This window comes from Vicia villosa, unplaced genomic scaffold (genome assembly GCF_029867415.1).
Source record: "Vicia villosa cultivar HV-30 ecotype Madison, WI unplaced genomic scaffold, Vvil1.0 ctg.000696F_1_1, whole genome shotgun sequence".
Lineage (NCBI taxonomy): Eukaryota > Viridiplantae > Streptophyta > Magnoliopsida > Fabales > Fabaceae > Vicia > Vicia villosa.
Window position 1 is genome coordinate 80,944 of NW_026705313.1, and position 13,496 is coordinate 94,439.

Here is a 13,496-nt window from a genome sequence, read left to right on the forward strand (position 1 = left end):
TGTTTGACCCCTAATGTCTTAAGACTTATAGAATAGTTTTAATCTTAATTATTATATTATGAGACACCAATTATTAGTTCATCATGTTTTATAGCTTAATAATTTTGCACCTATAGTCTAATCATATTTTAATTCTAGAGTAAATAATTATTTTTAATTAAAGGTCATTTAAAATATAATCAAAGGTCATTTAAAATTTTACACACAAATTAGCAAATATAATAAAATTGTTTAAATACATAACACTTATATTAAACTAAAAGACGGTTTGGAATATTATAATAATTTTGTTTAGTTGAAACTACAAACTATAGAAATTTAAATATAATTGTCCCTGCGTAAGAGTAAATTATATCATTAATTAATTAAAAATTTTAGTTCAACTGACAAAAATTGATACGACTAAATTGAGTGTTAGCATCAGAGTTTAAATTTCGATTCTCATTATTTTGTAAAATGTATAAGTTTCTAGTGGCTAATTTTTTTTACTGATAAAAAAATTAAAAATTATATTATGAAGTAAAAAAAATTAATTTCAATTTAAATTTGATTTTTTTTTTAAGATGTAAGTTTAACTTATAATAATCAAATATTTCTCTTCTTACAAAATGAATCCAAACATGCACTAAATTTATGTTTTCATGTTCTTACTCAATGTAGAAAGACAATGAACTTTCTTAAGTTCCATAAAATTAAGATGCTTAAATTCATAACATAAAGTCGTTGATATCACTATCCATCCAGCACACAAAATTTTCATTTGAGACAATTTTCAAACCATACAAAAAGATTATTAGACATGTATATCAAAGTGAATATTTGCAGTCTTCATGTTGGACAATGACTCTTCATGTTTTCTGTTGGAGATTGTCACAATATTAGAATTATCATAACATATAAACTTTAATTTTTTTTATTTGATTTGTTCTTTCTTATTTAAATTAAAATGGAGTTATCCGCTAGCAACTGAATGAGATAACAAAGATTTCTTCAATTTAACTAAAAATTCTGAATTCAAATTCAGTTATAAAAATACATCATTGTAAAATTTCTATAATGGTCTGGAAATCTTAGTTCATCTGACAAAAGATAATATTGTTAGGTTGAACGTCATTACTAGTGTTCAAACACTGATATTCACGATTATGTATGTGAGTTTTTAATGGTTATTATCACTTCGTCTATATATTTAAAAAATTCTCTAAAATGAAAAATTTATCGCTCATTGAAGTATTCTCTGAGTCAAGAGATTAGTCGATATCGTTGTGTAGAAGATACTTATTCCTAAAAAAATTTAATGAAATTAAGAAATTAATATTAAAATTTTAAGATAATAATAATCTCTTCATTGCATCCACCATAATTGAATTGTATTTAATATAAGTGGTTATAGTGGATAGAATTTTAGATGAGTATTTTAATTGATTTTACATAAGAACTACATTTTTTTAATGTCGTTGGGTGCATAACATTGATTATATTAATAATCTAAATAATTAAAGCTGGTAAGAATTAAATAATATCTAAACTTAATTCATTACAACAACTCTTTATTTATGTTACCTTAATTGGTGAGGTACAAAACATTATGACATCAACAAAAATTATTTATACATAGTCACCAAAAAATTAAATTGACTCCAAAAAATTAAATTGACTATACAATATTTGTGGACAAACATTGATGAGTGTACATTTCTTGTAGTTTTGCATATATTAAAACAAACATTAGTTTAAATGTGCACCACTTATTCAAATGATGTTACACCATACTCACCTAATTATTGATTTCTGTTTGATAAGACATGAAAATCTTAATGTTTGATAGCCTGGTTGGGAAACATCTTCATTGAGCTATATAGTTAAGTAATTTATGTGTTGGTTTTTAAGGTGGAGAGGTCACTCATAAGGTTTATATTAGTTTGATTCTTCAAAGTTTTTCGAAATCGTAATAATGATCGTATCGGTTAAAAAACAAGAAAAAATGTATCCAAACTCAATTTATATGTGTTTTTTTGGTTGAATTGCACCAATTTGATCGCCGACTCGACTCAACTGTAAGAACGTGAATAACACTAAATTTTTAATGAAAAATGGACAATGATCGTCGATATTTAAGGTATGTTTGGTTTAAAAAGATAATTTATAGCCGATAAAGAAGGTTATTCTTAAGTCAATGTTACGTCTCTCTGTCATACATGTTTTGTTAATGCTAAAAAGAAGATTCTATTATATTAATCAAATATTCTATGTGCGTAACTGTAGAGACTAATCTCTCGAATCAGAGAAGATCACAATAGACAGTAAAGCTCTTTCTCAAGAATTTAACATTGTTGCATTAAATCGGATATTTCATGTGCGTAACTGTAGAGACTAATTCATCGAGTCAGAGAGAACCACAATAGACAGTAAAACTCTTTCTCAAAAATTTAACATTATTGCGTGCAGTTTGTTTGTTACGCTTTTTTCTCATGTGTGAATAGCTCTAATTAGCATAGATTTGTTACATTTTGATTTTAAAATTCAAAGAGTAGAAAAGAAGTTGAAGTTTCCCTCCTAAGACAACTCCAAATAAGATGTCTATTTTAATCTAGTTGTAACCTAGTGAAACCCCAATGAGGGGTGAAACTCTTCTGATTAGCACTGTTTTTTTTACATGATGTTCCATGTTGAGAATAATGAGATACTGTACTGTTGGGTTGTTTTCAGTGTTGATGAAAAGAGTGTGAGGGAATAGTTTAAGGCTGTAAAAAGTGAGAATGTCTTCTTTGGGTGCAATGTTACATTCTTGTCTAAAAGACAGTCAAAAATGATGAGTGAGGTACTCTTACATTGTTGAACAAAGTTGGTCCACAATGGACCTCATCATGGCCGTCAGTTTTGTCTCATGTGTATGCAAGGTTGGTATCAAGATAGAGAGAGATTCCCTTCATTGTCAGCTCATGGGTCCATTTAGTTTTACAAACTTCTCTTCTTCTTTTTCGATTATACATAATTCAACGAAGTCAGAATCGTTATAATCTTATTGAGCGTTAATCTTGATGAGTCTTAGTCTCAATAACATGTCAGAATCGTTATAATCTCATTGAGATGTAACATTACCTAAATATAGACACAGGTGTATTTTGGTGTCCACAAACTACTTAACAGGAATTTGTCTTATCTTAACAAATGACCATTCAGGTTCACTGGTTTATTACACTTCTCTGCTCTTATCTGAAAACAATGTTCTGCATGTTATATAATCTGAAAAACAATGTTCTATCTGAAAATCTGAAAAACAATGTTCTGCATGTTATAACTGGTTTATTATTCTCCTCTGTTCTAATCTGAAAACAATGTTCTGCATGTTATAACTGAGGATAATGCAGTAAATTATGATTGATGTGGTAAAAATAGAAAGAGTTAAGATAGGAAAATGATAGAATCATGGTGAGTCACCACTATTTGATGAACTCGCCGCCAATCCAAACCCAATTATTCATTTCTTCCACTTCAGTTTTTACATTTGCACTCTCCATTTTGTCTTCTCTTAAGCATTTAATCATAAGCAAAATCTGAAGGAAACAATTAGGATGAGAATACAAGTTTCAATTCAATGCATCCAGTTAAAAACTCAACCTTCAATATGGAAAAGAAAGATGTTTTATAACTAATAACCTTATGTTCACCTTCAACAACTAGTACATAATAATAGTAGCCCCAATCATATTTCTTAAATAGCTTCAAAAGAGGAAAAGGTCAGGGAAGGATACACCACAGATAATGTCACAAATAAATTACAAATATTTTGAGTTGAAGTATAACTTTAAACTTTTGAATCAAAAGACATCATAATGAAACAGATTTGTTGAATGGATCAACAACAACAACTTTAGCAATGATACAAATGTTTATTTAGTCATAAAAGTTGAACTGACACATTCCTATATATTATTGGAAAATTTGAAACTGAAGTCTCACAAAAAGCATTCGCAGCATTTCCCGGAACATATAATTACACTCAGTTGTACAGTTGAAGATGAAGAGCAGTGAGAAGAGATACAAAATCTGGTATCTGCAGGTTGAACAATCATCTTTATCAGCAAAATACAGGGGAGACGAGTGTATAATAAAGAAAAGCGTTTGGAAATTGTCGCCGTAAAACTGTTCTTACCAGAGGAAGCTCAATCATCAACTTCAGCTTTAATCTCCTTCAGTAAATCTTCTTTGTACTCATCAAATGTTCCAGGGAATCTTCTGACAGTGCCATCCTCAACAACCCATATTTGACTTTTTTCTTCATCATCACAGACACGTGATATCAATCTAGAATCGTGACTAACAAGAACAACTCCACCTGTGAATTCATCGAGCGCATCGGCCAATGCATCAATACTTTGCATATCCAGATGATTTGTGGGTTCATCCAACAATAAAATGTGAGGTCTTGACATGGATATCGACGTGAAAACGACTCGAGATTTCTGCCCTCCTGATAGTTTGACAATGGGTGTAAGATGGTTATGACTAGGTAGCCCAAATTTACCAAGTTTTGCCCGGACAGCTTCCTGCTTACTAAGTCCCTCCTGGTCTGGGTGGAGACGAAGAAGGTACTGAACAGGTGTTTCATCCATCGTCAGTAAGTCCACAAAATGTTGGGAATATCTCCCAATCCTTAACTTCTGACTCCTTCGAACTTCACCTTCACCTTCGCTTGGATCTAAATCACCGGCTAAAAGATTTAGCAGTGTAGATTTTCCAGCTCCATTAGGCCCAACAATGGCAACACGAGTCCCCATATCAATTCCAACATCAACATTTGAGAGTCTGAAATCCGCTCGGTTTGGGTAGCTGAAGCTCACTTCAATAAGCTGCAGAAGAGGAGGTGTGAGCTCAGTAGGTTCAGGAAAGTGGAACTCCACACTGTAGTCCCTCCATTTGTGTGGTGCCTCTACCTGGGTTTCATCCTCATCAACCTTTCCCTTACTTTTGCTTTTCGATGCTTGCTTGGCAGCTGCAAACTTGGCTCGATCCTTAACCTTATCTTGATTAGCCTTGTTTCCAGTCCTTTTAGCTGCTTTCAATTGCTTGTCATAAATCTCATACTTCTTATTCACCTCTCTACGACGCTGCTCATAACCACTTTCAAAAGCATCAAAATTTCCACGATAGAAGTGAAGTTTGAAATCATGCAGGTGAATAATTTCAGAGCATACAGTATTGAGGAAATCTCTGTCGTGTGATACAACCACCAAAGTTTTCTTCCAACGGCACAAGTACTCTTCCAACCAGAGAACAGCCCTCAGGTCAAGATGATTAGTGGGTTCATCGAGCAATAATAAAGTGGGCTGTACAAAAAGTGCACGAGCTAAAGAAATTCTCATCCTCCAGCCACCACTAAAGGATTTTGTAGGACGACCCTGCATATCCTTAGTAAAACCCAGACCGGCTAAAATCTTTGACGCTTGGGATTCAGCAGCATCAGACCCCATCAGTTGTAATTGGTCATATAGCTCTGCTAGCTTGTCGGCATCCCCATCCTCATTAGTATCATCTTTATCCACACCTTCACCAGAAGCTGCATTTTGTAGATCAGCAACTTCTTGTCGAACTTTAACAAGTTCAGCATTAGCTGAAACGACGGCTTCAAGCGCTGTTTTATCATCACCAACTACCTCCTGCTCAACCAGAAGGACATCAATATTCTTAGGTACGGGTATCTTCCTCCAAGCAAGAAGCTTCAAAAGTGTTGACTTTCCCATTCCATTCGGCCCAACTAAACCATACCGCTTTCCATGAGATATCTTCACCGATGCATTCTTCAGAAGTTCTTTACCACGAGCAGACACTGAAAAATTTTCTATCGTAATATCTTTGACATTAGCATCAGCACCATCATCTCCATCAAGCACCGAAGCCCGACTTCCAATAACAACAGTGAAAGCATCATGATCATCCCTAAGAGCTTCTTTCCTTGCCTGTTCAGCCTGATGGGCAGCTAAAATATCTTTCTTTTCACGCTTTTTCAACTCTTTTTCAGCAATAGACACCTCAAGTGGTTTCACATCAGGTCTATGCTTTTGCTCTAACTCCTCTTCGGATTCATCATCAGAGGAGGGAGGAAGATCAATACCATCAGTGTATGTAGAAGCTGCAAGTTTCGGCTTCGGCTTATTCGAGGAAGAAGCTTTTTTAGGTTTATCAGATTTTTCCTGCGCACTTGCCAAAAAGGCAGATACAGAAAGTTTTTCCTTCTTAGAAACATCTTTACTACTTGCTTTAGCCTTTGTAGATGGACCTGCATCATCTGTCTTTTTCTTTCCCATTGTATAAAACTGAAAGAAAAAAGTGAAAATTTTATAAATATGAAGATGTAGGGTTTTAGGTGAAAGATGAAAGAAAATTAGTATTGATAATAGAATTACTCCAGAAACTCAATACATAGCCCAAACCCAAATCCTAAATCAAGAACAAATCATTATAATAATAACTAAAACAAAATCTAATACTAAGAGATACTCTAAACTAATATAAAGATATATCGTTTAATATTCTAACAACTATCATTGCGTGTTTGTTTTTTATTTTGAAAGACTAACAAATACCATTGTGTTAGTTTTCAACATCGGTAGAGCCACTTTAAACTAACATAAAGATTTTATAATATACATTTTATAATATTCTAACAAATATCATTGTGAGTTTGTTTTCACATTCAGGAGAGCCACATGCGATCACATACACATGGAATTGATTCTATCTCTAGATTCTATTCTAATTTGACGTAAAAATTTGTATCTTTTGATTCACAATTCACTCTAAATTAAAATCAATTTGCCAAGGCAGAAAAAGAACCAAACATGCCAAACACAAGATCATTCATTCAGATAAACCCATATTATCATATTTTAGCAATATCCATTGGAATTGATTTTATCTCTAGAATTTATTCTAATTTGAAGTACAAACTTGTAGCTTTTGACTCAACACATTATTCTTACACACAATTTAATTGCTCACATTCAAACCTAAGTCACTTCACATACAATTCCCTTTTAATTAAAATCAATTTACCAAGGCAGAACCAAACATGCCAAACGCAAGACCATTCATCTTTTGCCGATATCGATTGGAATTGATTTTATCTCTAAAATCTATTCTAATTTGAAGTAAAAATGTGTATAGCTTTGGGCTCAAAACATTATTTTTTTTCACTCAATTTAATTGCTCAATTCAAACACTTCACATTCAATCACTATTAATTAAAATCAATTTACCAACCCATAACCAAACACACCAAACACAAGCTCATTCATTCAGATAAACCCACATAATCAATAAAAACAGAGCATAAAGTTGATGTTTTTCAAATCAATTACCCTAATCCCCAAATAAATAACAAAACCCAACTCACCTAATCCTTGATTAAAATTAAACTATTCCCTATGATCTTAATCGCATTTTATAAGCATACAATAACGGAATCGTGGTAGTCTACTATGCTGCGACGCAATTTTGCGGAATCACGGTGGAATCGATTCCTTGCGTTCGATACATAAAAGGGGAAGGAACATCGGAGAAATAAAGTGAATAAAAAAGGAAAACCTGTAAGAGTTTGTGGTGGCCGGCGGCGAGGTTTGGCGGCGTTTTCCGGGAAGATGAGTTGGATGCAACTCCGACTTGGTTCCGATGATGCAGCGGCTGTTTCTGAGTTTTGTGGTTTTTAGGGTTTTGATATGATGGGATTCTTCTAAATGGATGTAGATGGGGATGTGGGTTGGGCTTTGGGTTATAATTTTATTTTTTTTAAAATTTATTTGCTTTTTTTTTATCTATAGAATTTTATTTTTATTTTTTTTTAATATTTAATTAAAAAATAGATTTAATAAAACCGTTTTTAAAAATATGACTTTATATTTGTTTTTTTTTTTTAAATTGAATGACTAACTTTGACATTCTATAACATAAATATACATTATTGAAGATCAAACCATAATTAAAATCGCAATTTTAAAATCACAACTTTGACGTATTTGTAGCCCTAGGGGTCTGAAATTGGGTCTAGCTATAATTCAACAACCACTCATAGAGTGGTTAATTCACTAAAATCTAGGAAGTAAGATTGAATCTCACAAATCCTTATTCAAAGTTCGTTGATCCCAAGCATGTTCCACGCGTATTCTCACACTATGAGCGGAGGCGTTAAGGATTATGGTGATAAATCTAGATAAAGGGCGCTCGAAGTGAGAGTAGGGGGCTCGGACCAATGAAAAGGCAATATCAGAATGTCGAGGGGCTATGCGTGTACCCTTCGCCCCCGTCTTAAGAATCTTTCTCATTTATACCAATATACATTCCTTAACGCAAGAGGGCTTGTAGAGGCCGAAGTGCTTTATTCCCTGACTCGTCCTCGACCCTTCTTAAGGAGCCTCATCGAGACTTTATCCCTACCTTTAGCTCTCGAAGTTTTAGACACCCCTTAGGGATGAGGGTTAGTTGAACCCCTCAAGCGAGACTTAGTTGAGTCCCGTATATAAGACTTAGTTGAGCCCCTCATGCGAGAATTAGGTGAGTCCATCATATGAAACTTAGTTGAATCCCTCAAGCGACACTTAAGTGAGTCCCTCGACTTAAGTAAGTCTCGCAGACGCCTTTTGCAGATGTCTTCCCGTGTAACACATTTTAGCTAGAAAACCTCGAAGCATTTTTTGGAGGAAAAGTGGGCGAGGCATTTAATGCCACCAATGATAATTTAACCTTGGGACGCTTAATTGGCCTTTCCCTTTGGCACATGTTGAAACGTGTGAGACTTTTCACATTTGATTAAAAACTTAGGGATCTTTGATCACCCCTAATTTCTTCTCCGATTTAAGGAGACAAAAAAACCAAATTTTTCCTTTTTTCACTCTTCCTTATTAGACTTTTTCAATTAACATTCAATTCAATTTAAATTAAAATTAATTTACTAGAACCAAACATAATTCATTCAGATAAACCCACATAATCAATTCTATATCATTTTATAATAAAACTCTTATTTATATACACTAACTCATATCTTGGCAAATATAGATAAAAAATCAATCATATAAAATAAAAATAATGCATAAAGTTTAAATATTTTCAAATAACTTATATGAGTACACAATTTCTTGCATAGTTTTTCAATCAATTACACTAATCCCCTAACAAATAACACGACACTAGTCACTTAATTGTTAATTTATATAAAATTGTTCCCTATGTTGCGAATCACATTATTTTAGCGCACAATAGTAGAATCAAGGATATCTACTATGCTACGATGCAATTTTGAGGAATCGTAGTGGAATCAAATCATTGTGTGTGATAAATGAAAGGGGAAAGTACGTATGAGATATAAAGTAAATAAAAAACGGGAAGAATTTTTGGAGGCCTGCGGTGAAGTTGTGGCGGCATTTTTCGAGAAGATGAGTTGGATGCAACTTTGACTAGATTCCGAATTGAATCCGATGCAACTATGTCGTTTGTAATTTTTAGGGTTTTAATATGACATAACTCTTCTAAATTGATATGGATATGGGTTGGGCTTTGGATTATAATCCTTATTTTTCTATACTTTATTTGCTTTATTCCATTCAAGAATCAGAAATAAGAATTGAACGGTGGCAAAGACAAATCGTGGCATCCGATGCGGTAGAGTTGGGGGACTTGCAAGGTTAAAACTCTAACGCTCAAAAGGATATATATATATATATATATATATATATATATATATATATATATATATATATATATATATATATATATATATATATATATATAAATAAAGAGTGAGAGAGAGAGGGGAAAATAACAAACTAGCTATTTGCCCGTCGTTTTTTGTAGATAATCATTGGATGTGTTATACGGCTGAGATCTCTTAAGATCATAAATGTGATAAAATTAGCTGATCATGAAGATTCAGGAAGAAGTGGTGCCTTTATGATCATATTGGAGGTCGAGATCGGTATGATCAGCTTAAACCATTCAGGGTTTATATGGCCGGCCTATAACAGTTACCCCCGAGCCATTGTCGTTTGTATAGGTAGATGGGGGCTCGATATTATAACCCTGGATGCCGACCATCCCCTAGTTATCTTGAGATGGAAGGGTGAGGAACGTTTCAGTCCCTTAAGAAACCAGGTATTTAATGTACCATATTTCAAACGTATTTATATATATATATATATATATATATATATATATATATATATATATATATATATATATATATATATATATATATATATATATATATATATATATATATATATATATATATATATATATATACACCATCATGATAGCAGTTGGGAACTTAAACTCTTGAGTGTTACGTGTGAAAGATTTACACATCTCGGGTAGAATCTTTTTGCCTCCCAGACGTAGTTTCTATTAGGGGAATAAGTAAGATTTCCCTTTCTCGATTAATTTTTTTCCTAGTTCAATAGCTTAATTATTTCCTTCTCTCGTATTTCATTTCCTGTAAATGCAAAATTAGTGTATTATGAACAAAAAATCGCAAAAAACATAATAGTAAGTCTCAAAAGGACATTCCATCTTTATGTATGAGTGGACTCTAGTTTTGATTAATTGTTCAAATTTTTATTATGATCTATTTTATTATTTGTCCAGGGCCTCTAAAATGTCAGGACCGCCCCTGATAATCCTTAATATATTAATACATAATATTATGTACCATGTTAAGCGCCTAAATGCCATCAATTCCCGCCTAAACTTATTTCCTAAACATACTTACTTAATACTTAATTACTTAATATTTGCAAATTTTTTTTATCTAAACCACATTTATTGGAAAGAACCTGTTGATTTGTATTCCTTTTTTCTTTATGTCAACCACTTATTCTCTTTCCAATAAATGTGATTTCATAATTAATTATTAATTATAATTATAAATTATAGTAATAATAAATTGTGAATCATTCTCAAGGAGCCATTCTATATTCCCTTTTTTATCTCAACTACTTACACTCCCATTTTATATTTCCTTTTTTATCTCAATCATTTATACTCATTTTCTTTAACCCACGTCCACCTCCTAAAAAAATTGACATAACAATTCATTATTATTAAATTGATTAATTGATTAGTAAATACCATTAAATTATAATAATTAAAAATCTATTTCATCAATTTAATTTTTTTAATTTATTTATTTATTATATTATTATTTTTTATTATTTCCTTTTTTATATCAATCATTTATATTCTTTCTCTTTTTTATCTCAACCATTTATATTCCTTTTATATTTTATAAATAGCTCCATATTTAAAATCACGATTTAATTTATATTCTATATTCTTTCTCTCAAATTATATTTTATAAATAGCTGAATATTTAAAATCACTTAGTTATTCTTAACAACATATTAAAAAAAAACTTTTATATTAAAAAATATTATATATTTAATGTAAGTAACAATTTAAAATTTTGATATTTTTAACTTAATTATTTTTAACAACATATTTAAAAAAAACTTTGATATTAAAAAATATTATATTTTTAATGTAAGTAACAATTTAAAATTTTGATATTCTTAAAAATGTTGTATTAAAAATATGAAAATTTTAAGACGTTATTTTATCAACCAAATATGAAAATATGAAAATATTATTCCATTTTTTTATCTCAATCATTTATATTCTTTCTCTTTCAAACAAATGTGATTTAATTTATATTCTATATTCTTTCTCTCAAATTATATTTTACAAATAGGTCAATATTTAAAATTACGATTTAATATATATTTTATATTATTTCTCTCAAATTATATTTTATAAATAGCTCAATATTTAAAATCACTTAATTATTTTTAACAACATATTTTAAAAAAACTTTGATATTAAAAAATATTATATATTTAATGTTGTAGCAACCTGCCTTAAAATTGAAGGCTTAGAGTCGCCACCTATTCTGAAGGGCGAATAGGAAACCCTACGCAGACATGAGATTCAGGGTAAGTTATTACAATCAGGTTGAGGGAAGGTGTTAGGCACCCTCAACCCTTTCCTAAAGGCTAACATTGTAAAGATAAGGTTTATGGCTAATGAATTGAAAAAGGCAAAAATTAAGATTTAAAACTGAATTGAGATTTTTAGGGGGGAGACTCGCCTTGTTACCAAGTGCCTACGTACCTCCTTATGGAGGATCAGAGTCAACGTAGTTCGGGCACAGGGTTGTACGCCTTAGGATTTGAACTTTGTGGTTTGAAATTGTTCAAAGGCTTTTTGAATGGCCTATTCGCAGTTTGAATTTGATTTGAAAGATGAAAGTATTTTGAGGTTTGGCATACAACCCTAATTTGATTTGGCACCGTTAGATGCAGTGACCAATAGGTTTGGTCAGTATAGCTAACGAATTACGGGCATTGCTGATTGCTCAGATCGATAGATTGATCATCGCGGGCAGCAAATTAAAATGTATTTTAATTTGTGTAATTTTATCTCTCGTCTAAAGCGACTGATAGTTTCAGTCGGGTCGAGGAGAGAATTAATAAGAGTAATTAAATTAATTAAATTGATCCAAATTATTTCTCGCCTAATGCGACTAATGGGTTTAGTCGGTTCGGGGAGAAAATTGTATTGAATTATTAAAAACATAAAAAAACATTAAACAATTATCAAAGTCATCATATAGAAATTAGTTAGTTTTATTGATTATTTTCTTATGCGCAGGGGGTGTGTTTTTATTATTGAGTAGCAAATTGAGGTGGTGTAAAAAATACAAGGCCAAGCCCAAAGTTATGTTGAATCCAGGTGATCCTGTGTGGTGAGAAACGCAAGATCATGGTGTGTAACCAGATCTGGGGACACCTCCTAAAATCTAACGGCCTAGACGCGTTTGATTTGAAACGTATGGTAAGTGTAATGTACTGAATCATGTTCAGCAATACAAACGAGTGGCCATGGAGAGGCCACTTGTCTCCATCCGGTAAAACGTCCATGTCTATAAAAAGACCCCTTCTCCGATTCCCCTCTCTTTTCTCTCTTTTTTTCTCTCTCTTCTCTTCCTCTCTCTAAACCCTCTCATTTCTCTCTTCCCTCAAACAACAAAAAAAAGAACCCAGAAACCAACCACATCCACCACCGGCCACCATAAAACTCACCCTCTGTCCACCGTGAAACCCCAGACACCACCATCAAAACCCATTTTCCGGTTGAATATTCAACCGGTAAACTCAAACATTCATACATCCCAACCCAGAATCCTTCAATCCAAACCCAGCACCCTTAAATCTTCATCCCTAACCTATGAACATAAACCCTAAAACCCCAAATCGAACCCAGATTTACAGATAAATACACATAATCATGCAATCGAATGAGCCTTAAGCTAAGTTTGATGTTCGATTACCTTAAATTCTTGAATTCAGGAACGTGTTAGCTCCCCCTCGCTCTGATCTCCCTCTCCTTTCTCTGTTTGCAGGTATGAAGACGACGAATCCTCGCGGCGGCGCTCAAGGGTTTTTTTT

General features: G+C 32.3%; 1 protein-coding gene across 1 annotated transcript; it reads right to left on the bottom strand.

Annotated features, from left to right (window-relative positions):
- Window positions 1-3,644: 3,644 nt before the first annotated feature.
- Window positions 3,645-7,763, bottom strand: LOC131630552 (ABC transporter F family member 4-like). The gene is made up of 3 exons (XM_058901332.1): window positions 7,588-7,763; window positions 4,157-6,317; window positions 3,645-4,057 (listed from the first exon to the last, which is right to left on the bottom strand). Exon 2 carries the CDS (start codon window positions 6,306-6,308, stop codon window positions 4,167-4,169), a length of 2,142 nt encoding a protein of 713 aa, XP_058757315.1. The 5' UTR covers window positions 6,309-6,317; window positions 7,588-7,763; the 3' UTR covers window positions 3,645-4,057; window positions 4,157-4,166.
- Window positions 7,764-13,496: the final 5,733 nt, after the last annotated feature.

Excerpts from the sequence above, each read along its gene's own strand:
- LOC131630552 (XM_058901332.1), bottom strand. The coding sequence starts at position 6,308 with ATGGGAAAGAAAAAGACAGATGATGCAGGTCCATCTACAAAGGCTAAA.